Genomic DNA, 27,738 nt, shown 5'->3' with positions numbered 1-27,738 from the left:
ATATATATATATATATATATATATATATATAGCTTTGTTGTCTGTTTCTTTTAAAAATGTCTATACAGTTTTTATTAATTTTAGTTTTAGTTATTTAGTAGAGTTAAACTAAATGAAAATGGTTAATGTTGTCTTTACAATTACCTGAAAAAAAATAAGGTAATTATTATAATTATAAGGTAAAATATATATATATAGAGAGAGAGAGAGAGAGAGAGAGAGAGAGAGAGATATTTGCATTTAATTTGTATGTATGTTTTTAGTTTTATTTTACTGTAATAAATTTATAATACGACCATTAGTGAATCATTCTATTTTGAAGTTTTCCTAATTTAATACACAGTTTCCCATAACAATTTTTAGTTTTCTGTATTTAATATGTCCCCTAATAAGCATGTGCTTTTGGACCCCAATGTGTGTGTGTGTGTGTGTGTGTGAACACCGGCTTCTAATAAATGTAACCGTGTGTCAGTATTTAGGAATGAGGTTTGGCAGAGGGATGCAGCTCTTGGGAAGTTTGCAGTTCATTGTAGCCACAGTAAGAAAAAACTCATCATATCATCAAAACTTAAATGGAAATAAATATAATAATATTTTTAGTAATATTAAACCAATATAATAAAATGTATATGTAGAATACTGATCAATAAAGCTTTGAATATCACCTGTACATGTACTTTCAATTCCAATATTTACATTTGTATTTGCATAAAATAAGTGCACACTTTGTGTTTATACATGTTTTATATTTGTGTCTAATGGATATGTAACTCTAAGGTTGTTTGGTACTTTCTGTAGCTCCTCTACACTGGAATAGTGATCTTTGCTCCTGCAGTCATCTTGAATCAGGGTTAGTGATTTCCTCTGTTTTAAACGGAATTACTCAAAGTTTCTTGGCTTCACGTGTCTATCGTATCTCAATCCATCAAGTTGGATCCCATGTGAGTGGTTTGAAGTTGTGTTTGTTTTTGCACATTTGCAATATTCAAATCAACCTTTTTCTTCTTTTCTGAATCAAGCCACAGGTCTAAATATGTAGGCATCTCTCTTCTCAACTGGGCTCATCTGCACATTTTACACAACATTGGTAGGCCAGTGTGAAATCTTTCCAGATCTGGATTTAAATAGAAAACAGTTTTGCTCAGTAATTTGAATTTATGATTATGCCTGTGATATGACCATGTAAATGTTTGTTTGTCAACATAATGTTGTGTTTGTGTTTTCCTGCAGGGTGGTATGAAGGCTGTAATCTGGACAGATGTGTTTCAGATTGTAGTCATGCTCTCTGGGTTCATTGCAGTCCTCATTCAGGGCACCATATTGGCAGGAGGGCCTGCCAGAGTTTTGGAGATTGCCAACAATGGATCCCGCATTAATTTTAATGATTATGAACATTATAAATTGTTTTGAAATCTGTCAACTTTTCAAGTTATTAATTAAATGTTTATTAATTATTCTATTGCTCATTCTCTCTGTGTGTGTTAGTTTTGCCATAAACCCTCAGAGACGCTACTCATTCTGGAGTTTCACGGTGGGCGGCACTATGGTCTGGTTATCCATGTACGGAGCCAATCAAGCTCAAGTACAGCGTTACATATCATGCAGGACTGAGAAACAAGCCCAACTGTGAGAGAATAAATCAATAAAATCTGTCTTTTTTACCATCTAAAATAACCTTTTCAATCTTCTACATTTAGTTTTGTTTACCATTAAATTTCTCCTAAAAGTGATAACACATCACAGTTATGGTTTACAAGAACACTTACATATTTCTGTTCCCACTCACTTGAGATACTGATCCACTGAGTGTCACTCTTGTGCTGCAGGGCGCTGCTGGTTAATCAGGTGGGTCTGTGTCTGATTGTGAGCAGTGCAGCCACATGCGGCATTGTAATGTTTGCTTTATACTCCAGCTGTGACCCACTGAAGACTGGCAGAATATCTGCATCTGACCAGGTAAATTAATACATGCACAAACAGAATTACCTATACCTACACTACTAATAACTATTAAATTATTAAACTATTAAATGTGTATTTTTTGAAAGAAATTGATACTATAATTCACAATATTTGTATTAAATATATAAAAATTACAGTACAGACATTTATATCACAAATGACCATTTCTGTTAGGAAGGGAGGAATTGTTTACCCAAAAATAAAAAAATGTGCTGAATATTTACTCACTCTAAGGCCATACAAGATGTAGATGCATTTGGAGAAATTTACCATTACATCACTTGCTCACCAGTGGATCCTCTGCAATGAATGGGTGCCATCAGAATGAGAGTACACATGACTTCAGTCAATCAGTTAACGTCTTATGAAGAGAAAAGCTGCGTGTTTGTTAGAAACAAATGCATTATTAAGGTGTTTTAACTTTAAACTGATGCTTCTGGCCAAAAAACCAGTCCAAAATCCATAACTCTTTCTCCAGTGAAAACATCCATCCCCTGTTGTTCTCTCACGTCAAAATCCACCAACATATTTGTTCAGAACTGTTTTGTTTGTAAACATTGCTGTGCATATTTCTCTCCTGATTCAGACCAGATGACCTTTTCACTAGAGAAATAAATACAGTATTATGGATAGAGGACGTGTTTGAAGTTAAAAATGCCTTAAAGGAATAGTTCACCCAAAAATGAAAATTCTGTCATTAATTACTCACCCTCATGTCGTTCCAAACCCATAAGACCTTCGTTCATCTTCGGAACACAAATTAAGATTTTTGGGTGAACTATCCCTTTAATGTTGGATTTGTTTATTGCAAACATGCAGCTTTTTGCTTCACAAGACATTAAAGGCAGAGTAAGTGATTTCTAGTAGCCAATGTTGATATTTGAAATCACCAAAACAAACACGCCCCTACCCCAAAAGGGTCTTGCCCCTATTTTGATAGCTCCGCCCCACATATACGTACGCAATTTTGCCATAAACCCTCAGAGGCGCTACTCGTTCTGGAGTTTCACGGTGGGCGGCACTATGGTCTGGTTATCCATGTACGGAGCCAATCAAGCTCAAGTACAGCGTTACATATCATGCAGGACTGAGAAACAAGCCCAACTGTGAGAGAATAAATCAATAAAATCTGTCTTTTTTACCATCTAAAATAACCTTTTCAATCTTCTACATTTAGTTTTGTTTACTATTAAATTTCTCCTAAAAGTGATAACACATCACAGTTATGGTTTACAAGAACACTTACATATTTCTGTTCCCACTCACTTGAGATACTGATCCACTGAGTGTCACTCTTGTGCTGCAGGGCGCTGCTGGTTAATCAGGTGGGTCTGTGTCTGATTGTGAGCAGTGCAGCCACATGCGGCATTGTAATGTTTGCTTTATACTCCAGCTGTGACCCACTGAAGACTGGCAGAATATCTGCATCTGACCAGGTAAATTAATACATGCACAAACAGAATTACCTATACCTACACTACTAATAACTATTAAATTATTAAACTATTAAATGTGTATTTTTTGAAAGAAATTGATACTATAATTCACAATATTTGTATTAAATATATAAAAATTACAGTACAGACATTTATATCACAAATGACCATTTCTGTTAGGAAGGGAGGAATTGTTTACCCAAAAATAAAAAAATGTGCTGAATATTTACTCACTCTAAGGCCATACAAGATGTAGATGCATTTGGAGAAATTTACCATTACATCACTTGCTCACCAGTGGATCCTCTGCAATGAATGGGTGCCATCAGAATGAGAGTACACATGACTTCAGTCAATCAGTTAACGTCTTATGAAGAGAAAAGCTGCGTGTTTGTTAGAAACAAATGCATTATTAAGGTGTTTTAACTTTAAACTGATGCTTCTGGCCAAAAAACCAGTCCAAAATCCATAACTCTTTCTCCAGTGAAAACATCCATCCCCTGTTGTTCTCTCACGTCAAAATCCACCAACATATTTGTTCAGAACTGTTTTGTTTGTAAACATTGCTGTGCATATTTCTCTCCTGATTCAGACCAGATGACCTTTTCACTAGAGAAATAAATACAGTATTATGGATAGAGGACGTGTTTGAAGTTAAAAATGCCTTAAAGGAATAGTTCACCCAAAAATGAAAATTCTGTCATTAATTACTCACCCTCATGTCGTTCCAAACCCATAAGACCTTCGTTCATCTTCGGAACACAAATTAAGATTTTTGGGTGAACTATCCCTTTAATGTTGGATTTGTTTATTGCAAACATGCAGCTTTTTGCTTCACAAGACATTAAAGGCAGAGTAAGTGATTTCTAGTAGCCAATGTTGATATTTGAAATCACCAAAACAAACACGCCCCTACCCCAAAAGGGTCTTGCCCCTATTTTGATAGCTCCGCCCCACATATACGTACGCAACCCAGGCAACGATTAGTTCTGTGACACAAAGCAAAACCAATGTTACACCGTGTCTACGGACGTGAGCGGCGCGGCGCAACAAATCCCCGACAGAAAACCGCTGCCGGGTTCTATTTATGACGTGCTGACACAAATTTCAAATGGTTTTCAACGGTCGTTTGATCGCGTCCAGTGTAGGCAGACTTTAGCTGTTGTAGACACGGTGTTACTCACCTATTGAGAAGAAACAAAGCAACCTCGGCGTCCAATCGCAGGCCTCCGCTCCTTGAGTTCTCTCCAGCGCTGGAAAGCTGATCCGATATTTACACGGGTCCTACTTCTTGCCTTATCGTTCCGCAGACGTTTTCCTCTTTTGTTTTTTATCTGCCATCTCTATCTTTCTGTCGCTCGGCTCGGCTAATGTCCGTCCCATGCACTGAAAGCTCTCTCCTCCACATCACGAGTAGACACGCCCCTTATTGCTGATTGGCTACAAGTTTGTTTTGCTATTCGGCCCGAATCAGTTTTCTAAAATGTTTTTGAAAAATCACATACCCTGCCTTTAATTGATGGATAATTGCAATTGCTTTAACTGCTAAATTTCTCCAAATCTGTTCCAATGAAGAAACAATAATCTACATCTTGGATGGTCTGAGGGTGAGTGAATTTTCAAGAAATTCAATTTTTGGGTGAAATACTCCTTTTAAGCAACCCAATTTTCTTTTTATTTTCACAGTACATGCCGTACATGGTTTTGGACATTTTCCGTAATCATCCAGGCTTCCCGGGTCTTTTTCTAGCCTGTGCCTACAGTGGAACTTTAAGGTGTTTGAAACTTTCTGAACCTTCAGTGAGGTGTTGATTATTGGTACAAATGGAATAAACCACCCGCATCTGTTTCCACAGTACTGTCTCCACCAGCATTAACGCCATGGCAGCTGTTACTATGGAGGATGTAATGAAGCCGTGGCTAATCAGTGTTTCACAGAGAAAACAGCTCTTGCTCTCCAAGTCATTATGTAGGGTCAAAAGCAACTTTTCATTCTTTCCTGTAGTGCAAGTAAACATTTTTTTTTTAGCACTCTAATACAATGCAGATTGTGTCAAAGCAGCCAGTGTTAAACAGGAAAAACGTGCTGATAATGCAAGAGGACAATAGAAAACAGTCAGTTTATCACTTAAAGTCACTTCAATGTTTCAGTGACGTCATCGTCCAGATCAGTTCAGTTCTCTTCCAATAGTGTCTGTGCAGTCAAGTCAACAATGTTGCCAGAAATTGAGTCCCCAACTAAGCAAGCCAAAGATGACATTAGTGTCTTAAATAGATAAAACATCTCCAAAGTGCAAGCAATAGCTTACTGCATATATTTAGACCATCAACCAAATCTTGCACTCCACTTATGGATAAAAATCTGGAGATATATGTGTTTGATATATTACTTTACATTACATTACACATATCAGTTCATTTACTTTCACTTACAGCTCAGTTCTTACCACCTGAAATCCAGTGTTATTTTAGTATTATTGAGATATTATAGTATTTATTATATTTAAATTATAGTATTTATTAATTTATTCATTTTGAATTTGGTTTTATTTTTATACTTTCATTTTTCCTTATCATTTTAGTTTAAGTTTTAATAATTTAGTTATGTGCTTTTGCCATTTTTATTAGTTTACCATTTTAATTTGAATATATTTATATAATGTATTAAATAATTATATATTATTTATATATAATTATATAATGTTAGTATTTGTTGTGCCTTTATTAAAAAAAATCATTTTATACTTAATTGTCATGGAAATTACACAATCCAAAATAATTGGATATAAAAGGGTCTAATTTCTTAATGCTAAATTTTCATTTATTTTTGTCTTGATTTCAATTAATATTGAATGTGTAATGCATTAAAAGAAGACTATTGGTGAGACTTGTTTTTAATACGAAGCTGTAACTACTTATAAAAGTAAGAGACCATGATGTTTTTCTGCACGTATCTGCTGATATCAATCTGATAATGTTTATAAATATGACTACAGCGCTGTTGTACGGGCTTGGCTGCATTACAATGGCTGCGCTCTCCTCGCTGCTGGACTGGGGAGTCCTTCAGGTCTGAACTACTGGAATAACTGTGATTTTAAGCAGGTTGTATTTCAGTCTACATGTCTGTGCTCTAACCAGCTTTTTTTCTAATAACCTCAGGGTTCGTTCACAGTCATGGGTGTAGTGAACGGTCCACTGCTGGGAGCATTTGTGCTGGGCATGTTTGTTCCAGCCACAAATAAACCAGTAAGACTCCATAAACATGACGGTCCACCCCACCATACATTATTCTACCGTTCCACTCGATAAATAGTGTTGTAATATTTCTCACATTTTAGGGGGTGTTCTCAGGTGTGGCTGTGGGTTTCTGTCTGTCTCTATGGCTTGCTGTTGGAAGCACAATTTATCCTCCCACACCACAAATTATGGGTGTTTTACCCACTAGTGCAGGTCAATGTCTAGCAAGTAATGCAACGCTCAACAGCACCACGGCAGTCGCTGAATCACCTATCCTGGCATCATCAGTCCCTCTGGATTATGGGTGAGAGTTAAAGTTGTATCACATTTTATAATGCTCTGTGACTGCTCTGTGGCTTTAATTATTTGCAAAATGTGTTTCACGTGTGAAATATAGCACAGGAGTTCATTTTCTTTTTCCAACTAAATTCATACAGCCTTCAAAATATCTATTCAATATCCTACCTGTACTTTGGAGCCCTGTCAACAAGTGCAGTCGTGCTGGTAGGTGTGGTGGTTAGCTACATTACAGGTGAGAGAAACTCACTTACACTATTGCTAACAGAATAATTAAACTAATGAAAATATCAACAGATCTTACTTATCTTAATGACTATGTGTTGGATTACTACAGGACCTACCAAGAAGGATTCTATCAGTCCTGGTTTGTTACGATGGAACTTGGAACAAAAGACATGCAATGAATCCTGTGATAACTTGGTAAGTTTCATAGTCACAATTAATTTACTTGAACTTATAGCCCAGTTCTTACCACATGAAATAACGTGTTATTTTAGCATTATTTAAAAAAGAATTATAATATTTATTAATATTTTGAATTAGCTTTTTTTTATATATATTTTTTCAGTTTTTATTTTAATTTTAGTTTGTTTTTTATTTTGTTGTGTGCTTTTGTCATTTTTATTAGTTTTTGATTTTTTAGTTCACATACACACACACACACACACACACACATGCAGGTCAATGTCTAGCAAGTAATGCAACGCTCAACAGCACCACGGCAGTCGCTGAATCACCTATCCTGGCATCATCAGACCCTCTGGATTATGGGTGAGAGTTAAAGTTGTATCACATTTTATAATGCTCTGTGACTGCTCTGTGGCTTTAATTATTTGCAAAATGTGTTTCACGTGTGAAATATAGCACAGGAGTTCATTTTCTTTTTCCAACTAAATTCATACAGCCTTCAAAATATCTATTCAATATCCTACCTGTACTTTGGAGCCCTGTCAACAAGTGCAGTCGTGCTGGTAGGTGTGGTGGTTAGCTACATTACAGGTGAGAGAAACTCACTTACACTATTGCTAACAGAATAATTAAACTAATGAAAATATCAACAGATCTTACTTATCTTAATGACTATGTGTTGGATTACTACAGGACCTACCAAGAAGGATTCTATCAGTCCTGGTTTGTTACGATGGAACTTGGAACAAAAGACATGCAATGAATCCTGTGATAACTTGGTAAGTTTCATAGTCACAATTAATTTACTTGAACTTATAGCCCAGTTCTTACCACATGAAATAACGTGTTATTTTAGCATTATTTAAAAAAGAATTATAATATTTATTAATATTTTGAATTAGCTTTTTTTATATATATATATTTTCAGTTTTTATTTTAATTTTTGTTTGTTTTTTATTTTGTTGTGTGCTTTTGTCATTTTTATTAGTTTTTGATTTTTTAGTTCACACACACACACACACACACACACACACACAGTTATTAGTTGCCAAAGCAATATTTCTCATTTAAAGTTTAAGTTTTCATTTTATATTTACATTACATATATATTAGATATTTTATTTCAGCTTTATTTCAGTTAACAAAAAATATATTTTTTATAGTTTTAGTTTTCATTAACAATAACAACACTGCTGAAATCATATTCTTGTCTCTACAGAATGAAACTATGACAAACAATCCCACCGAAATCCTTCTCAGTCCAAAAGAACTTTTTGCCACTGCTGATAAACAAGATGTTTTACTGAACAAAGGTGACATTTAGACAGGTGCAGGATTGGCTTTGTGAAGTAAAAAAAAAAGTCAGATTTCTATTTTCAAACAAAATTTTTAAGAAATTGCATTAATTCAAATTGAAATGACTTCTTGTAGAACATCACACAAAGTACATTCTGCACAGTCTCTCATATCAAAAATGTCAAAAGCCATACTAATTTGATTATTTTCCTTTTTGGTTGGCATTACTGAATACCTGACCAGTAATGATTCACCTGATTCAAAAGATGATTCTTTGACCTATTAAACAACAGTGCCTTGCCTTCCTTCATAGTACAAAATCATGCACAATATGTTTCTGTTCATCATACACCTGTGTTGCACCTGTATGTCAGTCCACTTTCATTCCTAGCATTAGTCATGCACACTAAAGTGATCTGAAAGTACTTTAATTAACTGAATGCTTTAATGGTGATATATCACTATGATGCTTTTTTCTCTAACTTATCCAATAACTCTGTATGTATGATTATTAGTTTGAATTAATTAAGAGAATACAAATGATTTAACACTACAAAGATCCATTTTATTGACCATGTTACAACAGATGTTTTAACGACATCATACTACCCACAATAATAATAATAATGCATTTAATTTGTTTGTGGCAGACAGGAATAATATTTCGGTGTCTAAACCTATAAAACAAGGCTCGTTAAAGGAACATGGGAATTCCTCAGCATTTCTAAGAAAAGTCACCTGAATGTGTCAGAAGTCCTAAAAACCCTAAAAGACACCAGAATAAAAATTACTTTTTTTAGTGTTTTCGTTTTGAACCAATGGCTGTGCAATTCAAGCATATTTTGAATATTTGTTTCATTTTATACCTGTATCGCATAGATAAGCTGTAGAATGATCGCGTGTCCCTGTCACGTTCACAATAAACTGAAATGTCAACACTACTATCAGGTGCACATAATAATTTTACATGAAAGTTTCAAATGGCACTTGGTTGTATCAGGCCAAACGGAAGGAAACCTACTCAGTTGTGCTCTGCAGGCGGAAATAACAAACCCGCCGCTCACTAGCAGAGAAAGAGGAAACCACAGTTTCACTCTTCCCACGTAAAGAAAGCAACAAACCCAGCAGCTCCAGCAAACACCCTCCCTCTCTCTCTCTATCACACACATTTATAAATACACAATGCTTGCACTTCATAATATGCAGAGGTGGCTCTGTGTTCAGTTTATGGCCTGGTCACAGGTCTAGAAACCGAGATGCTAGATGAGGCCGACCAGTAAAGAAACATCAAGTGGCGTCGATCTTGCTAAAGTAGTCTGGAAATTATGTGCCTTTGTGGTTTGCCTCTTGCCGGAAATGAGTCTCATTTGATCCCTCCCTCCAGAGTCTCACAACAGCGAAACCTGAGTGAAATTTACGCAGCTCTTCACATCAACATGAACAAATCATTAATGTTTCTTCTTAAATAACTTCAGGTAACACCTCTCAGTTGTCTTTATTAGAATCGTAAAATGAAAAATACCTCGTAACTGCCATTTCAGAGAATATGCCAATGGAAATCATGTGACTACGAATATACATTTTGTGACTGAGGCGTTGTATGTTTCATGTTTGTCTGCTTGTTTGTACTCGTATTATTGTATTATTGGAATATAATCAGATGTATTTCTGTAATAGGATGTTCCACTACAATATTTAACAGCCAATGACATTATCGAAATTAAATTAAACTTGTGTAAACTAACCTTTTAATTTAAAATACTTTATGTATATCAAATTCTGTACTGTTAATGGCTTAATATTGGAAATCTAGGGAAAACACCCTTGATTTAGTTTGTTACGGAAAGTACAGCTCGTCAACATGAGAAGGATGAGCTCACTTCAATCAAGCGTATGACCACCACAGTTCCAAGAACTGGTGTTAACAATAATCCACTGCTTTACAGTACAATGCTACCGCCTTCTGCTTCGTCTATTGCTTACAGTAGCCCTCAAGTTCTTTTGAGATCAAGTTTGCTGTATTTATGTTTGGGGTCTCTGAGACCCTAATGATTTATGTCTAAAAATAAAAATAATAATTGCTAAATAAATTATGACTTAATTAAAGCTCATTTGACAGTATTTAAATTGAACCCTCTGTTTAATCCCAAAGTGCATACACTTTTTCTAAAATGGGAATGCTGTCTAAAATAGAAACATTGCTTCTGCTTAAGGTCAGTTTTTTATAGCCGGGGCCTCTGAGACCCCCAGCAGAAGAAATTTAACATTTTTGTTTTTATTATTATTTAGGATGTGTGATAAAGTGGACATTTTATAATTAATCAGTCATAAGAGTAGCAAAAGTCAACCAAATACCTTAATAATGTTTTTGTAAATGTTGAAAGGGTTTTATAAAGCCCCAAACAGAACATCAGAGTTCATTTAAAACTTTACAATAGCTTCTAACATCAAAATAATTCGCTTTTTATCAGAAAGAACCATTTGTCTCATTTTAATTACATCCTATTTTGAGTTACATGCATTATTTTGGGAAGAAAGAACGGTCAATGAACACCTGCATCTGCTGAGATAAAATTATCTATAGTCCTTTCCATCCAATCAGAAGATTACTTCGGTGAGAAGATCATGAGTGAAGAGGAAGAGGTGCCCTTGATGAAGAGTGAAAGGGCTGGCAGTCAGAAGTCCAGCTATGACTCTGCCCTGCAGGTGCACCTGTACTTCAGCCCCAGCTTAAATTCAGAGACCACCTTCACTATCCCCACCGGACACATCACAGCGGAGAGCGTGTGTGTGCTTGCTGCTAAAGCCAGCGGTGAGACACTAACACACTGTCACACACAACATAATCTAAACATTAAAGATGTCTGTTGCTCAGAGGTCAAAATCTTCTGTTTTTATGTATATACTCAAGAAAAAGTATGTATATACTCAAGAAAAAATACTTTAAAAAGGTGCAACAAGCATTATAACTGTGTTGATGATAACTTTTATAAGGTCGAGGTCTATCTTTTAGATGATGTCTAAAGCATAGAAATTACAGTTTAAACAAAAATCTGCTCATATGTTTTGTCTTTTAATTAAATACATTTAAAAGGGTTGTGCACCAACCTTAGAACAACCTGAATGGAATATTTATATTTTTAGGAATTCGCCCTGTGTTCCACAACCTGTTTGCTTTGGGATCAGAGGACCTTTCATACTGGTATCCACCAACTCATGTGTTTAAGAGCGAGGAGAACGTCAAAGTTCACTACAGAGTGAGGTAAAACAGCTGTAACAATCATATATTTTATTTATAAATAGCTTTCTCTTACTGAATATTTGAGTTTCTTTATTTACTATTCATGTCATTCATTTTCAGTTAATTTGCAAATGCCTGTTATGTAAAGATTTAGTTTTAACCTCGTCCTTGACCCAGACTTCAGTCTTAAAGTAAATTTATCATATTATGTTTTTAAAACAATGATGACTAAAAAGTTAAATTATCATAAACGTTACATTTTAAACTAAAGTGAGTAAAGTGACACTAATCTGAAATTTCAATATTTAATAATTATTTATATCAGTGTTTATATCACGTGTGGTGTCATTTCCATCACAGACAAAAATGTTAGCCTTAATAAAGTTTTTTCAAAAGTTAGTGTACTTTAGTGTACTATAAGACAACAGTGTCAGTGAAAAGCATAAAGAAGATAAATATGATACATAATGTGTAAAGAAAGAAAAGAAAAATCGTTAAAAAAAAAGTTATATAACACTTTATGTGAAACATATGATGCACAATAACAGAATATTTTCATTGTAAAATTACAAAAATTCTAGAATTCTTCTGTGATGCACTGATATGCATTGTTGGCCATTGCATTGTTATTGTTAACTAAAAAACTATTAAAATTCATTTTTGGTAACTGAAATAAAGCTGAAATAAGATCATTTCTAAAATGAAAATGAACACTGAAAACAAAAGCTAACTGAAAATATTAATAAATACTGTAATAGTATACAAATAATACTAAAATAATTGCTAGTGGACAAATTAAATAGTAAGAAAGTAAAAGGTGTGCTTTAAGAGATAAACATGCAAATTGACAGTTTTCTGTAATTGTAAAGCTTTTCTCTGTGTGTTTAAGGTTTTTCTTCTCAAGCTGGTTTGGTCCAGGGTCCAAAGCATCGTACCGCTTTAGCCTCAGCAGAGGACGAATCTGTGCTGTGCTGGACTACTGCGTCATAGACTATCTTTTTGCTCAGGTATAGCACAGTAATCTGTCAGCGCCCTCCCAAGAGGCAGTTGAACGTTATTTTGAAAGCCATGTGTGACTGTAAAATAAACACCCAGGTGTATGTGCCTCTGTCCTGCTGATGTACAGTAAACTATTGGTATGATTCAAATAATTCAAAAAATGTGTCATAAAAATGCTGACTCAACTGTTCAGGATCATTTACCTTCCCATCTGACTGTACAGTCTTCCTGTTTCAGTCCCGCAGTGATTTTGTGTCTGGACGTGGCGGGATTTCACCTGCTTTGAGTTTGCAGCAGGAATGTTTGGGAATGGCAGTGCTGGATCTGTGGCGTATGGCCAAAGAGAGAAACCAGAGCCTTGGTGAGATCTGCAATACAACAAGGTAACATGAGAAACTGAGAAAGTCTCATATAAGTGGATGGGTAGAGCTATACAGAGATTTTCTGTACATTCAACATAACATTTCAATGTTCAAGCTGCATTAACCACCGCAAAAAATCTCATTCCAGCTACAAGTCCTGCCTCCCAGAGACCCACAGACAAGATATACAGCGTATGAGCCGCCTAGCGCGATATCAAATCCGAAAAACGCTGAAGCGTTTCCTAAAGAAGCTTGGCAAATGCTCGGCTGGTGAATGCAGCCTGAAGCTGAAGTACCTGATGGAGCTGAGTGTGTTGGAGCCGAATTATGGTTCAGAAAGCTTCACTTTGCATCAGTCTGGATGGTTAGAGCAGAGCGAGCAGCAAAGTGTCAAAGCCGTGCGAGTGTCTGGAGAGGGAGGGATTCAGATACAGACCAAAGAGAGCCAGGTAGAACTTTATACAAAAGTTCAGTAAACAAGAAGTTAATTTTGAGTCACTTACATTTTCGACTCAGTGTTGCCTTTGTTTATTTTTGCTCCGCCAAAGAAAATAGTTCCAAAACGCAGCCACAGCATTACGAACCGATGCGCGTTGCTGAATGAATCAGGGTTTTTGAACGAATCGGTTGAGTGAAAATGATTCATTGATTCACTCACAAAGAATGAATCAGTAAATATACTCACTTAGTAATGCAGTCACTTGTCGCCAACTACGGTAATTAACCGGAACTATCTGTTATATGTAATTATATAAATTTCACAAGCGTTTTAATAGAAAAGTTAAAAGTTAATAAAAGTTATTGTAATTAAAAAGATATGAGAGGCTCAATTTCTTAGCGGTCTTGATAATTTAAGCAAATTTGGATGCTTTTAACTTTGTCAGAGTGATATAAAAACGCTGTTCAAAAGTTTGGGGTCTGTGCAAATTGTTTAAAAAAAAACAAAAAATTTATACTTTTATTCAGCAAGTACGCATTAAATTGATCAAAAGTATCACTAAAGACAATTATAGTGTTACGAAAGATTTGTTTTTATATGTCAAATTAATGCTGTTCTTTTGAACTTTGAACGGTCTATTATTAATAATAATCCTGAAGAAAATGTATCATGGTTTCCACATATTAATACTAAGCAGCACAGCTTTTTTCAGCATTGATAATAATAGAAAATACTCCTTGAGCAGCAAATCAGCATATTAGAATGATTTAAAGGATCATGCGACACTGAAGACTGGAGTTATGGCTGATGAAAATTCAGCTTTGCCATCACAGAAATACATTTTTAAATATATTAAAACAGAAAACAGTTATTTTAAATTGTGATAATATTTAACAATATTACTGTTTTCACTTTAATTTTGATCAACTAAATAGAGCCATGGTGAGGATAAGAGACTTATTTCAAAAACATTAAAAACTTACTGACCCTAAACTTTTAAATGGCAGTCTATGTACAGAAGATTTGCTCTCTGTTATTTACTGAGCTCCCTCTGGTATACGTTCACAGGAATGGCAGACGTTTTGTGACTTCCCCCAGATCACCGACATTAGTATTAAGCGTCTTTCTCAAGAGCAGATGCCCCTGGAAGGAAGGGTGGTCACTCTTACACGCCAGGATGACCAGCGCATGGTAGTGGCATTTGCATATATATATAACAACCTTTTTTTTTTTTAAGTATTGAGTATTAACACATAAACCCATTAGAAAAGGAAGTAAACTTCTCCACAACAGTGGTAGTGACTCATTTGCCATTTTGATTAACCAAGGTTTGATATTATGAAAATATAATAAATTCAAACTCGTCCTTTTTGTTGAATTCGACATTATATAGCAGTTAATTTTAAATTGTGTATTCTGTTTCTCTTTTCACCAATAGGAGGCTGAGTTCCACACCCTAACTGAAGCTCTTTCCTTTGTATCTCTGGTTGATGGATATTTTAGATTGACTACAGATTCGACTCACTATTTCTGTGTAGAAGTGGCCCCGCCAAGCTTGCTGGAGGACATACATAATTACTGCCATGGCCCGATCACGTACTACACAGTTTCATATTTCACCATATGGTACAATTAGAAAGGAAATGACTAAGTAATAAACACAGTTTTGTTGTGTGTTTTCTAAAGGTCAGAATTTGCAGTGCACAAACTTAAGAAAGCTGGAGCCAAAAATGGGATGTTCCTGTTACGTCACAGTCCCAAGGACTTCGACAAGTACTTCCTCACTATTTGCACACAGGTATCAGTCTTGCTGGACTCAAATAGTCCCCAAAAATATACAAATAGTATAAAGCACCAGCCTTTGGGTTTCAACAGGAAGTTACTAAAAAAAAGCACATGACTCATAACTCCAAGCTTCAAATGAGTTTAAATCTGATTCATGAAGAGCTACTTCCTATATATTAGTGCTTAGTATTATTATAATGTGAATTTTCAATCAACTTTAGCATTATCTTTCTTTAGAACTGTTAATGACTAGACTCCATTGTTATATTTCTTAACTTCCAATTGTTCCAACAGACTCCTCTAGGGATGGACTACAAGGACTGTCTGATAGAGAAAAATGAGAAGTTTATCCTGGCTGGGATCCACAACTCATTCTGTAGTCTAAAACAGCTCACAGACTTCTATCAGCATAGCACGCTTCTCATGTCAGACATCCCCGTCACCCTGGGCAAGTGCTGCCCCCCCAGACCAAAAGGTAGAACATTTCTATGCAACATTTGCTTTTTATATCTTAATTGTTATCTTTTATATATATAAAAAAATAGACAGCAAGGGTTCTTTGGGATTTAAAGGGTATTTCATTGGGTTTTTTATTTGTATTTTTTATACATGTCATATTTAATAAAATAAATTGCATAAATAATCTAAAATTATAATTTGGGGAAAGAATAACTTCATTTGTTTTATTTAATTTTTTACTTAGTTTTTTTATTTTATTTAGCTGTTTCTTACTATTTGTATATATATATATATATATATATATATATCATGTTTAACTAAATTGCAAAATAATCCTTTGGAAAAAAAAAACATAAAAATATTTTTTTCTTTATTATTATTGTGCTATTTCTTGTCTTCATTGCAGAACTTACCAACATGATCATCCTTCGTAACAGCAATATGACTGAGATGCCCAGTTACCCCATGTTACAGAGGCACAAACCAAGCCACATGCAGTTCCACATGATTAAACATGAGGACCTCACCTGGGTACATTTATACATTTTTATATGTATATTTTCATTGACTTTAAAGTCGTCACCACTAGTTTTAAACGGAAAGTAACTGAAAGTGCTTGCTTTTAGAGCGGTCAAAATATTAATTTTAAAAACAATATGTCTAATCTCAAAACAACTAAAGACAAACAACTTTCTATCTCCTAACAGAAGGAAAGCTTAGGTCAAGGTTCCTTTACGCATATCTCTAGAGGCAGTAAGACAGACCAGCGGGATGGAGTGACACACTCCACAGAGGTTCTTCTGAAGGTCCTGGATGCAAATCATAAAAACTGCTGGGAGGTGTGTTTTCAATCGTGAAACATATGCTGAATATGTTTATTTACAATAAAAAGACAATATCCAGTAAAACGCTTCCTCAAATAGGTACTTTGGCATAGAGAATATTGCATTTCCCATTACGTGACAATTCATGACAATGTTCTTTTTGATTCAGAATACTGTAGTATTAATAAATGAGAGATTTAACAAATGCCTTTAATATGCAAACTAAAATTTTCAACAATGACATGTAAAACTGAGCTAGTGTAAATAATAGTTTTGCATTCTTTGACTGAAGTGAAGAAGAGTTTTTGAGCCACGTGATTAATTATTTTAATCTTACTGCTGTTTTCAAGTCGTTTTTTGAGGCGGCCAGTTTGATGAGTCAAATTTCCCACAAGCACCTTCTCCTGGTATATGGCATCAGTGTGCACAAATCCAAAAGTAAGTGTTTTACACTTGTAAAAGCACTCTTAAGAAACACTCTTTTATCGAAGTCTAAACACAAGAGGGCAAACCCTAAGAAAGCAATTAAAAGTCTGTGTAATGACCTCAGCTCTTTGAATCTTCTTGAACTCTGAGTTGGTCTAGAGGGTCGTTGGTGACGCTGGTTGCCTGTCAAAGTGTCTGTGAATACAGTCGTGTCAGTAAAGTGTGTCCTCCTCTGACCCTTGCAGACGTCATGGTGCAGGAGTTTGTGAAGCACGGTGCACTGGACCTGTATCTAAAGAGGAGCACGTCTGTGTCAGTCAGTTGGAAATTAGACGTGGCCAAACAACTGGCCTGTGCTCTCAACTTCCTGGTGAGAAATATTCATGTATGATAAATTGGCTGCTAATTATGAAATATGGAACTTTATCAGTTATGTTTTAATTTATCGGTATTGGTTTATATTTAGTCAATATTGAGCATTACATTTTTGACACTTGTTTCTTCCTATATGTTGATTTTAGATTACTTTTCTATTCATCTAGGGTTAATTTAAAGAAATAGTGCTAGATTACAGAAAAGATTTCAAAGATTTACACGCCCCTGTCTCTATCATAATAAAGACATTTTTTCATTACCAAACATCAAAATGATTAGTCATCCAATCATTTGAAATTCACTTAAGAATCACAACATTAATTAAAAATTGACATCAACTATTGGTTTTAGTGTTTTAGTTTTGTTCTTTTATTTGTTTTGGATATTAAATAAGTAGAATTAATAATTATCGGTAAACAGCCATAACATGAAAATAATTATTGTCTTATTGGTTTCAGCTAGACATTTAATACTGGCGCAAATGAGAACAAGCCCCTATAATATAAGATACAATATATACTACTATTAAAAAATGTAGGGTCAGTAAGACTTTTTTATGTTTTTGAAAGATATCTCTTGTGCTCAACAAGACTACATTTATTTGATAAAAAAAATACAGTAAAAACAGTAAATTGTGAATTATTATTACAACTTAAAATATCTGTTTTCTATATATTTTTAATAGATTTTAAAATGTAATTTAAATCTTTGCTGAATGAAAATACTACAAAAAAAACATCTCACTGACTTTTGAACGGTAATGTACTGTAGAAAGGTATATATGCATACTATGTACACTGTAAAAAAAATCTGTGACATTTACGGTAAAATACCGGCAGCTGTGGTTGCCAGAATTTCACCGTTAAAAATATGGTAGCAATATTTTAGGTTTTACAGACTTAACTTAAATTCACAAAATTACTTTTTCTTTTTCACTTCCAAAAACCGTAATTTTAACAGTATTTTACTGTAAAATTACATTAAATGTAATTACAGTTATTCACCGTATATAGTATGGAAAGTTATTGATAACTAATTAACAGGTTTTTACTGTAGCATTTTTACAGTCTTTTACTGTTAAAATCACAATAATTTTTTACAGTGTATATTATTGAAAGGATGTAACCTTTGTGGAGTCAAATGAACCAAAAAGTTGCGGAATCAAGAATCCTTAATTTAAAAGCTCATATTGATTGAATTCTGTACTGAATATTTGAGGGGATGCATCCCAGCCCTTACTTATAGAGTTCAGCAGTAGCTAAAAAAATTTTATTTTTATTTTTTTGGCCGTGTGCAGGAGGAGAAGAATATTACACATGGGAATATTTGTGCAAAGAATCTGCTGTTGGCCAGAGAGGGAGACCCTTCTGCTGATAACTCGCCCTTCATTAAACTTAGTGACCCTGGTATCAGCATGGCCTTGCTGGGCAAAGACGGTAATTATATTAAACACCTAATCGAATGTCAAAACAATGAAGATGAATACGAAACTAATTTTACTCTTAACCTGATGACTTCTAGAATAATTTGTATTTTTAAAAGAATACTTGAGAGAATAATAATAGATTCTTTATTCAGTTCTCAATTGGGATTATATTACACCAGGGCTGTCAAACTCAGTTCCTGGAGGGCCGGAGCCCTGCAGAGTTTAGTTTCAGCCCTAAATAAACACACCTGATCCAGCTAATCAAGTCCTTCAGGCTTATTTGAAAACTACATGGTATGTAAGCAGGCTTGGAACTAAACTCTGCAGGTCTGCGGCCATCCGGGAATTGAGATCTGCACCCCAGGATAACGCTATAACATGATTATTCATAATACAATAAAATGCACATTTCTGTGAATCCAGTGGTGTTAGACAGAATCCCATGGGTGGCCCCGGAGGTTCTGGATACACTTGAGATTGAACTGGAGTGTGACAAGTGGAGTTTTGGGTCAACACTGTGGGAGATTTTCAACAATGGAGAAGCTCCGTTGCAGGGCCTGGACCCCATACAAGTACAGACACCTCACGTTATTATAGAATTTTGAATAGAATATAGAATTTTCTTTAGGATGTAAATTTTCTTTAGGTTGTTATACATTCCAGATAAAAAGCCACAACATTTAAAATATACTCAGGCAATGTGTCTCCACCATGGTTTTGTGGTACTAAACAGCTGCTGTCCTTCTTTGAATCCAGAAGCAGCAGTTTTATGAGCACTTCTCAAACCTGCCTGTGCTGGAGTGGACTGAGCTGGCCGACCTGATCATTCAGTGCATGCAGTACCAGCCTGAGCTCAGACCGTCCTGCCGAAGCATTATCCGCCAACTTAACAGCCTCATCACTTCAGGTAACACACAGATGTACACCAGCCCCTTCAGACAATGACACTAATGTTTGTAATCTGATCGGTTTAGGTCCCATTCTTGAGAGAATGTGGCTTGGCTTTTAAGGCCAGTTAGCGCCCCCTTGAGGAAGATCCCTTTTTTTTTTTCACATGGCACTGTTATTATTATACTGTCTTAAAAAAAAAAAAATTTATTACAATATTAAATAATTAATTTAAATAATTAAATACATGTTATGAATGTATTATTTTCAAACAATTTTTCAATTTATTTGTTTGTTATATAATGTATACATCTCTCATATAATATTAAATATTTACAAGTATATAAATATACAAGTATAAAATGTAAAATTGTAATCTATTTAATACATGATAATGTATTAGTAAGTGTTTTTATTAATGTTTGACATTAAAATATTAATTATGTAATTAATTTGCTTGCTTTTTTAAATAAATGCTTTATTTTTATTTCTGTATTATTATGTAATATAATGTAATGTATTTAGTAATATTTATTTCCAAAAAAAATCATAGTTCGGATATTTATCGAGGGTCAAATGGCTTAATAACATATGTTTCTGTTTATATTTAAAAAATGATTAATACATCTTGGCTAGATTTGTCCTAAAACATATGGGAACCATATGATCAGCCATCATGCAAGTTCTAAACTTCATTCTGTAGATTATGAGATCCTTCATGCGACTGGCACACATCCCAAGAGTGATGGCTTCTGTAGAAGACCGAACTTGTTCAAAAAGCAACAACAGGATGTTTTTGAGGAGAGATACCTGCGATGCATCTCTATCCTGGGAAAGGTACAACAACAAAAAAAGCACAGAGAATCTGATGATACCATTACAATTGTAGATTACAATTATATTATAAATGTTTTCTTCACTTAATGCATTAGTTGCAGTTATTTCAATTTCAATTTTCATTTAAAATTATGATGCACTTTGCTCCTTCATAATTCAAACTCGTTTCATAACTAAACGTGATGATTATTGGTGCAACTATTGATTTCTAATCAGAAATTGAGAGAAAAATGAAGGCTGATGGTTTTAACTGTGTGCATATGTGTGTGTTTAGGGTAACTTTGGCAGTGTCGAGCTTTGTCTTTATGATCCGTGGGGTGATAACACTGGAGATCTGGTAGCTGTCAAGGAGCTTCAGTCAAACAAACAGGCCACCGTGGCAGACTTCCAGAGAGAGATCCAGACCATCAGCTCCCTGCACTGTGACTATATTGTCAAATACAAGGGCATCTGCTACAGCGCAGGTCAGACTACTTTTGATGATTACCAATCAGCACGCATTCTGTAAGAAAAAAGTCGGTAGAAAAATGGAAAAGGAAAAGGCACTGGACAATTCCTTTAACCCTAAAACACAAAACAATGCAAAGCATAATTAAAATATGTGTAAAACACCTGTGAATAATCAATAATCCTTATTTTTGAACTCCTCACAGGCCGACTCAGCACAAAACTGGTGATGGAATATCTTCCGTACGGCAGTCTGATTGGATATATGGAGAAGCACAGACAGAATGTGTGCACCCGAAGACTGTTGCTCTTTGCCTCGCAGATCTGTAAGGTACAAACAAACACTAGAACAAACTAGAGGGTTCACTCAATCCTTTTTCTAATCATAGGTCAGATTAGTTTATGAATTTGTTTGTGGATCTTACACATCTAAACAGCTCTGTAACATTCTTATGTAGGGTATGGAGTACTTGCAAAGCATGCGTTATGTTCACCGTGATCTAGCTGCTCGCAATATCCTTGTCGCCAGTGACACTCTGGTGAAAATTGCCGACTTTGGGCTTACGAAGATCATCCCAGTGGATAAAGAGTACTACCGTGTCACGCAGCCAGGAGAAAGCCCTATTTTCTGGTAATGATTACATCAAACTCTTCAGAGTTCAGGCAGATAGCACAATTAGTGTGCATTTCACCCAGCAGTGAACATAGCACTGAATACATTTCATCCAAACCAACAACCCAGCTAACAAAATAAGTTCTAAGAATGTTTTGCTAACATTCCCTTAAAATAATTAAAACGTTATCTGTGAATGATCTCTGAACGCACAAAACGTTAAAATGTTTTAGAAATGTTTTTTCTTGGTTATGTATCTTTTAATGACACTTACATAATCGAAACTAAACTAACCTATAATATTATTTTTTTCACACAGAGTGAACTTAGCAAAAAAATAAAAAATAAAGAGCGTCACACATATATTTGAATATCAGTCATAATACTTCACATAAACCAAATGTATCATATTTTAATAATCTACATTCACCAGCTCCTAATCCTTGTGTTGTTTTACAGTCATTTTTAATGATACCCACAATACCCAGTTTTCAGCCAATTGGTTTCTTTCTTTTCAAAAAAGCGAATGTAAAGGGAACATTCGATTTTATCATTTTGCAAACATTATAGGAATGTTACTTTTGAATGTTCTCTGAACATTCTGAAGCAGGTAGCAACGTTTAAAAAAACGGAACTAAAGGAAATGTTAACTAAAAACATTCCATGAAAGATGTATAAATAATGCTTTTGTGCTATTGTTTTGAGAACATTATTAAAGACCAGATAACTTCATAACTTGGGGAGAAACTTGCCAGAACGTTAGCCAAAGTTCTGAGAACATTCCCTGTTAGCTGGGAGAGTAAAAGAGTAATAAACCACCTTGTTGTCTTTACAGATTAATGAAATTACTTTTTTTTCTGGTCTCTGAATGATTTAGTTTTGACAGATGCATTGCTTTATTTTTTATTGTCTTTAAACTGACTGTTGTTGTGTGTTTTTTTTACTCTGAGTCATGTTTTTTTTTTTTTACTCATTATGTTATGGTTCAACATTGTTGTTTCATGTCCCATCCTGTTCAGGTATGCACCTGAATCCGTTTTAGAATTGAAATTCTCCCACAAGTCAGACGTATGGAGTTTCGGCATTGTTCTACACGAGCTCTTCTCTTACTGCGACATCAGTCGAAACCCCAAAAGAGTGAGTAAATGAAGCTCCATATAATGATGCTGCTACTGTATGAGTACAGTGGCAGGGAGGTAGTGTATGAATGACTGTCACCTAGAGAAACTCCCAAAAAAAAAAAAAAAAGATTCTGTCATCGTCAACTCAATTTATGTTGTTCCAAAACTTTTAATGTGTTCAACCTGCATTGTTGTAAATCCTTTGATGCAGTTGTGTATCCAGAAGATAGGAAGTTATGTCCAGAGTCCGTCCATGGCTATCCATCTTCTTAATCTTCTCAAGGATAACTGGAGGCTACCAATGCCATCTCAGTGTCCACCGAAGGTGAAAATAAAAACAGATTTCTATATGAATGTTTTTGTATGGGTCACATTAACCAATTGAATTAAGTTCCATTGTGCATACATAGACAGCAAGTTCATGCACCAAGCATATGTTAGCTAAAGTACCAAACAAATATTAGGTAAAGTAATTGTAAAAAGTTACAGTTGCAGTGTGCAGTTACAGTTAGAAACAATGATTTACTGATCTATCCAGACATTTACTGATGTAAGGGATTTTTTTTTTCCAGGTGCACAGTATTATGATGCAGTGTTGGGAGTTCAACAGCGAGGACAGACCAAGCTTCTCCTCTCTACAGGACATGTTTGAAAATAGCCTGTTAATAGACGAGAGAGAGGGCTGTAAGGGGTAAAATCAGTTACCCTAAACAGATCACTGTATTTTCAACATATGTATATTTGATATATAATTGAGTATTTTTAGGACATATTCTTACAGTAGCTTTTTAAGTGTTTTGTTTCCTTTCAAAACATAGTTACAGTAGATCAGCTTGTATATTCACAGTTAAGTTTCCAATACATTTACAGAGCTAGCACAACCCGTTTAATTGTATTCCTTAATAAAATGCATAGGACTTCATCTGTTTGACTCGCAAAGATATAGTCAAAATTACTAGTGCATCACTTTTTTGTTGTTCTGATTTTATCTTGCCATTTAATGCAGTGATGATATAAAGCAGTTGAGAAAGAAGGTCAGTTGTTTCTGTATCTTTTAATGACACTTCACACTTGCATAATTGAAATTGAATTAACCTATCACCACATAGCTAACATCACCCTGCTGGAAAATCCAGCATAAACCAGCTTGTTTATGCTGGTTAGTCAAGCTTCACAGTGTCAAACAGAAAAATAGTTTGTCAATAATGCAAGAAGACAATAACAGAGTCATTTTTCAGCCAATGTCAGTTCATTGATGATTCAGTGATGTCATCATCCAGTTCAGTTCTCTTCCAGTAGTGTCTGTGCAATCAGTCAAGCATCCCCTGAAAATTGAATTGTTGATATCAAGAATTCATATCCTGAGAATGAATAAAAGTCAAAATGGCTTGCCATAAACACCTCGCGAGCCTCACTAACGGGAGCAGAAAGTGTCCGGCTTGACGGCTCCGTTTTCAACTCCGCCCCCGACTGCAAGCGGCTACTCTCGTTGACTGCCATCTGTAGCCGTGCTTCAAGTCGAACGCACCTATACTTTCCGCATGCGCGAGAGTTCGCTAGGGTCCACGTGACATAAAAATTGTCATTGGAGGGTGTAAGCGGAGGCTCAGAGCGGACATCACGTGCCTCCCATTTTTTGTGATCACGCGGACAAGTTATATGAGTGATGAGTAAAGCCTCTGTTATACTCCAGTTCGGACGCGTACACAGAAAGCTACGGACAGCACGGACGCGGACTACTTGTATTTATACTTCTGAAAGTGTATACTGGTGGTCCGCTCGGCGGACGTGTTCCACACATGCGTAGTAGATCGGCTTGAATAGTAAAAACAGAAACAGAAACAGCAACACAGAGACGTACATGCAGCAGGAACAGCTGCTTTGTCTGCTGTACTTAGCTAATTCACAGAAAAAGAAGAAAAGGCGGAGAGCAAGAAAGTGGTGTGTGTATTTCCATCGCATGCGCAGTTGGTGCTTTTGTAGCCTACTGTCCGCGCGTACTTGTCCACGTGGTCACAAAAAATGGGAGGCACGTGGATGTCCACTCTGAGCCTGCGCCTCCGATGATGATTTTTATGTCACGCAGACCCTAGCGGACTCTCGCGCACGTGGAAAGTATAACAGAGGCTTAAAGCCTCTGTTATACTTTCCGCGTGTGCTAGTCCGCTATGGTGCGCGTGACGTAAAAATCGTCTTCGGGGAGTGTGCGCGGCGGCTCCGCGCGGACATCCGCGTGCCTCCCATTTTTTGTGACCACGTGGACAAGTACGCGCGGTCAGTAGGCTACTGCGCATGCGCAGGCTGTGTGAAGAAGCCCGTTGCTACTCGAACCTGTACAATCCGTCGATAAAACAATATAAAGACAGCCAGATGTGCAATAATTCTGGGCAATTCTTTGTTCACATGTTTGTTTATTGTTCAAGCCGATCTAATGCGCATGTATGGAACACGTCCGCGGAGCGGACCATCAACGTATGCTTTCGGAAGTATAAATACAAGTAGTCCGCATCTGCGCTGTCTGTGTACGCGTCCGGATTGCTCATGTGGAAAGTATAACAGAGGCTTTAAGCCTCTGTTATACTTTCCGCGTGCGCAATCTGGACGCGTACACGGACAACGCGGACTACTTGTATTTATATTACCGAAAGTGTACGCTGGTGGTCCGCACCGCAGACGTGTTCCATGTTCCATGTTCGTGAAGCATTTAGGGGCGAGGACTGGAATTGGGAACTGCTGGCTACATCATGTGTCATTCACCGGTGAGAAAACTTTAAAAGGAAGAAGATCGGGTTGTTGATGTTTGTCTGCCATTCTCGCTCAGTCTGCATAGTGTGCGTGAACGCGCTGATGACATATCCTGTCTGCGCGACATACGTTGACAGGCAGGTAGGAAAGCCAAGTTAAACGCTCAGACTGAGCGTTTTGATTGGACGAACATTTCTTGGTCCTAGCCTTCCACAGAATATATAAATACAGATAAATACATTTAGACCACTTAACTTAATGATTGCTATCGGGATGTGAAGAGACTTTCAACCAGCATAACAAAAAAAATTTCTGAAGAAAATCACCCATTGCACCTTTAACAGGCAATTTAGAAATCTCAAAATCGCATTTCAACAAAAATTCTAACTCACCAACTTTTTTAAATATAGCTTTTGGTGTATGAAACCAAACTGAATTAGGCTGTGTTAAATAAGATTTAATCCAAATCATAGATCAAGCAAGTTTAATGATGGTGGTCCGATGGTGAGCCTGAAGTGGTGGTCCTGTATCTGGAAATCTGATCTTACTATCTGGGCTTTTGCTTACATTAAGTTACTATAAATTCCCTTACATAATAAAAATGTTGGTAATAGGTATGTAATGGTCTGTAAATCATTTATTTGCCAAACAACAGTAAATCGACCCACTGAGCACACGTCACACATTGAAAAGACGTCCACTGAGGAGTCAGGATGAACAAAAAAAAAAACAAGACCTCAGCTTGATTTTTCGTTCAGGGGTGGAAAAATGAATAAAGCTTGAATATTCGATTTCTACACGTGGGCGGGAATGAAACGCCCCTTTCTGCTGATTGGTCAGCCGAAGATCAAACCGTGCCATCATCAGTTCTTGCTCAGTTTCACGCGGCAGAATAATAGTCCTCCACTGCTGTAGTTGTACGGATTCTTAACGCGTTTATTGCAACATTTCATGTTTTTCTCATCAAACAACCAGACTAACGAATAGCTCAACACAACCCGTACCGGGGCAGAGCCTAGACAGGGCTTTCTTCTGTGTAGATCAGCGGTTCTCAAAGTGCCAGGGGGTCCGCAAAATAATTTGCTATACCATATTTTCTGGACTGTAATTCACGTTTTCATCACGAAACATACTGTGATTTATTCCAAAGTAATAATGCATTTAACGTAAAATAATCTAAATGTAGACTTTTAAAAGTAGGCGTGTCAGCCGAATTTAGGTTCGTTTGTGGTGCGCGCCAGAAAGATGCAAGGAAACCAAAGCAGCACATTCTGTTGTTTTCTTTATTTGTCAAATAATTAGGCAAAAATAGGCATGAATTTTGCAGTCATTTTGAATTTAGACATTTAGAATGATGTCCTACTCTTATCTGTATGACTATAAATGACAGAGTATTGTTTCCGCTGCTGAGGAAAACAATTCAAGTGATCGCGCTGGCGCCTCGCGCACTCACACAACACATTAGTTCTGGCATTGCTAACTTAACATTGCAGCCCTCATTATAAAAGTAGAACACAGTCAGCCAAACATATAAGAAGTTATTATGCTTAATTTTAATTTGTCTGTTGCACATTATAATGGTTGTGTCACCGGTCTACTTGCTGTTATTCCAAACTAATTTCTCTGCATGTGAAGGATGCTGATTTATTTGTATATTGAGACCTGACTTAAGTATGAAGCCTTCTTTACATAAGATAGTTTTTTAGCATCCAAATGTAACATCGCAAAAATGGACACTTTGGACAGAATGTGAGATGCACGAGCCAAACGTCGGTGCAGTTTCTGTTTTGATTCAAATAATTTCGTTTAGGCTTGGCGTTAAAAATAAATGTTGTTTGAATGGCACTATTTTTTATATTCTGTAGGCTAGTATATTTTTATTTTACATGGCTACTTGCATTTTTAATCCTTGTTTTTTTTTTATGCCATTCATTTAAGAATTTGCCATGGAGTGAGGGGAAGTGAATGTTAATATTGTTCATAATGTGAACACTATAACAACGCGGAGAGAACGCACAACGACTTTGCTTTGGAAGTTTACAACTGTGTTGTAAATACAACTTAACCACTGATTTCTAGTCGTGTCCTCTTTTGGAAGGCCAAACAAAGTAG

At 35.9% G+C, this 27,738-nt stretch overlaps 1 protein-coding gene and 1 pseudogene across 2 annotated transcripts; both read left to right on the top strand.

The window, feature by feature from the left end:
- The window catches only part of LOC107758023 (sodium/iodide cotransporter-like), a 9,170-nt pseudogene extending 503 nt beyond the window's left edge, over nucleotides 1-8,667 (top strand).
- A 1,179-nt stretch (nucleotides 8,668-9,846) lies between these two features.
- jak3 (Janus kinase 3 (a protein tyrosine kinase, leukocyte)) lies at nucleotides 9,847-23,914 on the top strand. 2 transcript variants are annotated; one of them, XM_016575660.1, is made up of 24 exons: nucleotides 9,847-10,114; nucleotides 11,245-11,451; nucleotides 11,784-11,901; nucleotides 12,770-12,887; nucleotides 13,117-13,262; nucleotides 13,390-13,690; nucleotides 14,749-14,871; nucleotides 15,119-15,276; nucleotides 15,367-15,478; nucleotides 15,760-15,940; nucleotides 16,331-16,455; nucleotides 16,632-16,763; nucleotides 17,099-17,186; nucleotides 17,420-17,544; nucleotides 18,847-18,985; nucleotides 19,399-19,547; nucleotides 19,732-19,882; nucleotides 20,567-20,700; nucleotides 20,975-21,164; nucleotides 21,354-21,478; nucleotides 21,606-21,778; nucleotides 22,780-22,897; nucleotides 23,093-23,206; nucleotides 23,454-23,914. In XM_016575660.1, the coding sequence occupies exons 2-24, from the start codon at nucleotides 11,265-11,267 to the stop codon at nucleotides 23,574-23,576; spliced, it is 3,330 nt and encodes a 1,109-aa protein (XP_016431146.1). In that variant the 5' UTR covers nucleotides 9,847-10,114; nucleotides 11,245-11,264; the 3' UTR covers nucleotides 23,577-23,914. The 2 variants fall into 2 exon arrangements, with proteins under 2 accessions (XP_016431146.1, XP_016431145.1); XM_016575659.1 differs by having other exon boundaries at nucleotides 11,242-11,451.
- The last annotated feature ends 3,824 nt before the right edge of the window (nucleotides 23,915-27,738 follow it).

The sequence above is a fragment of the Sinocyclocheilus rhinocerous genome, unplaced genomic scaffold (genome assembly GCF_001515625.1).
Source record: "Sinocyclocheilus rhinocerous isolate Xijiao unplaced genomic scaffold, SAMN03320098_v1.1 scaffold1314, whole genome shotgun sequence".
NCBI lineage: Eukaryota > Metazoa > Chordata > Actinopteri > Cypriniformes > Cyprinidae > Sinocyclocheilus > Sinocyclocheilus rhinocerous.
This window is presented reverse-complemented; position numbering and strand designations above follow the sequence as displayed.

Excerpts from the sequence above, each read along its gene's own strand:
- jak3 (XM_016575660.1), top strand. The coding sequence starts at position 11,265 with ATGAGTGAAGAGGAAGAGGTGCCCTTGATGAAGAGTGAAAGGGCTGGC. Across the intron at positions 14,872-15,118 it reads GCCAGGATGACCAGCGCATG|GAGGCTGAGTTCCACACCCT; the intron begins GTAGTGGCATTT and ends TTTCACCAATAG. Across the intron at positions 16,456-16,631 it reads AACATGAGGACCTCACCTGG|AAGGAAAGCTTAGGTCAAGG; the intron begins GTACATTTATAC and ends ATCTCCTAACAG.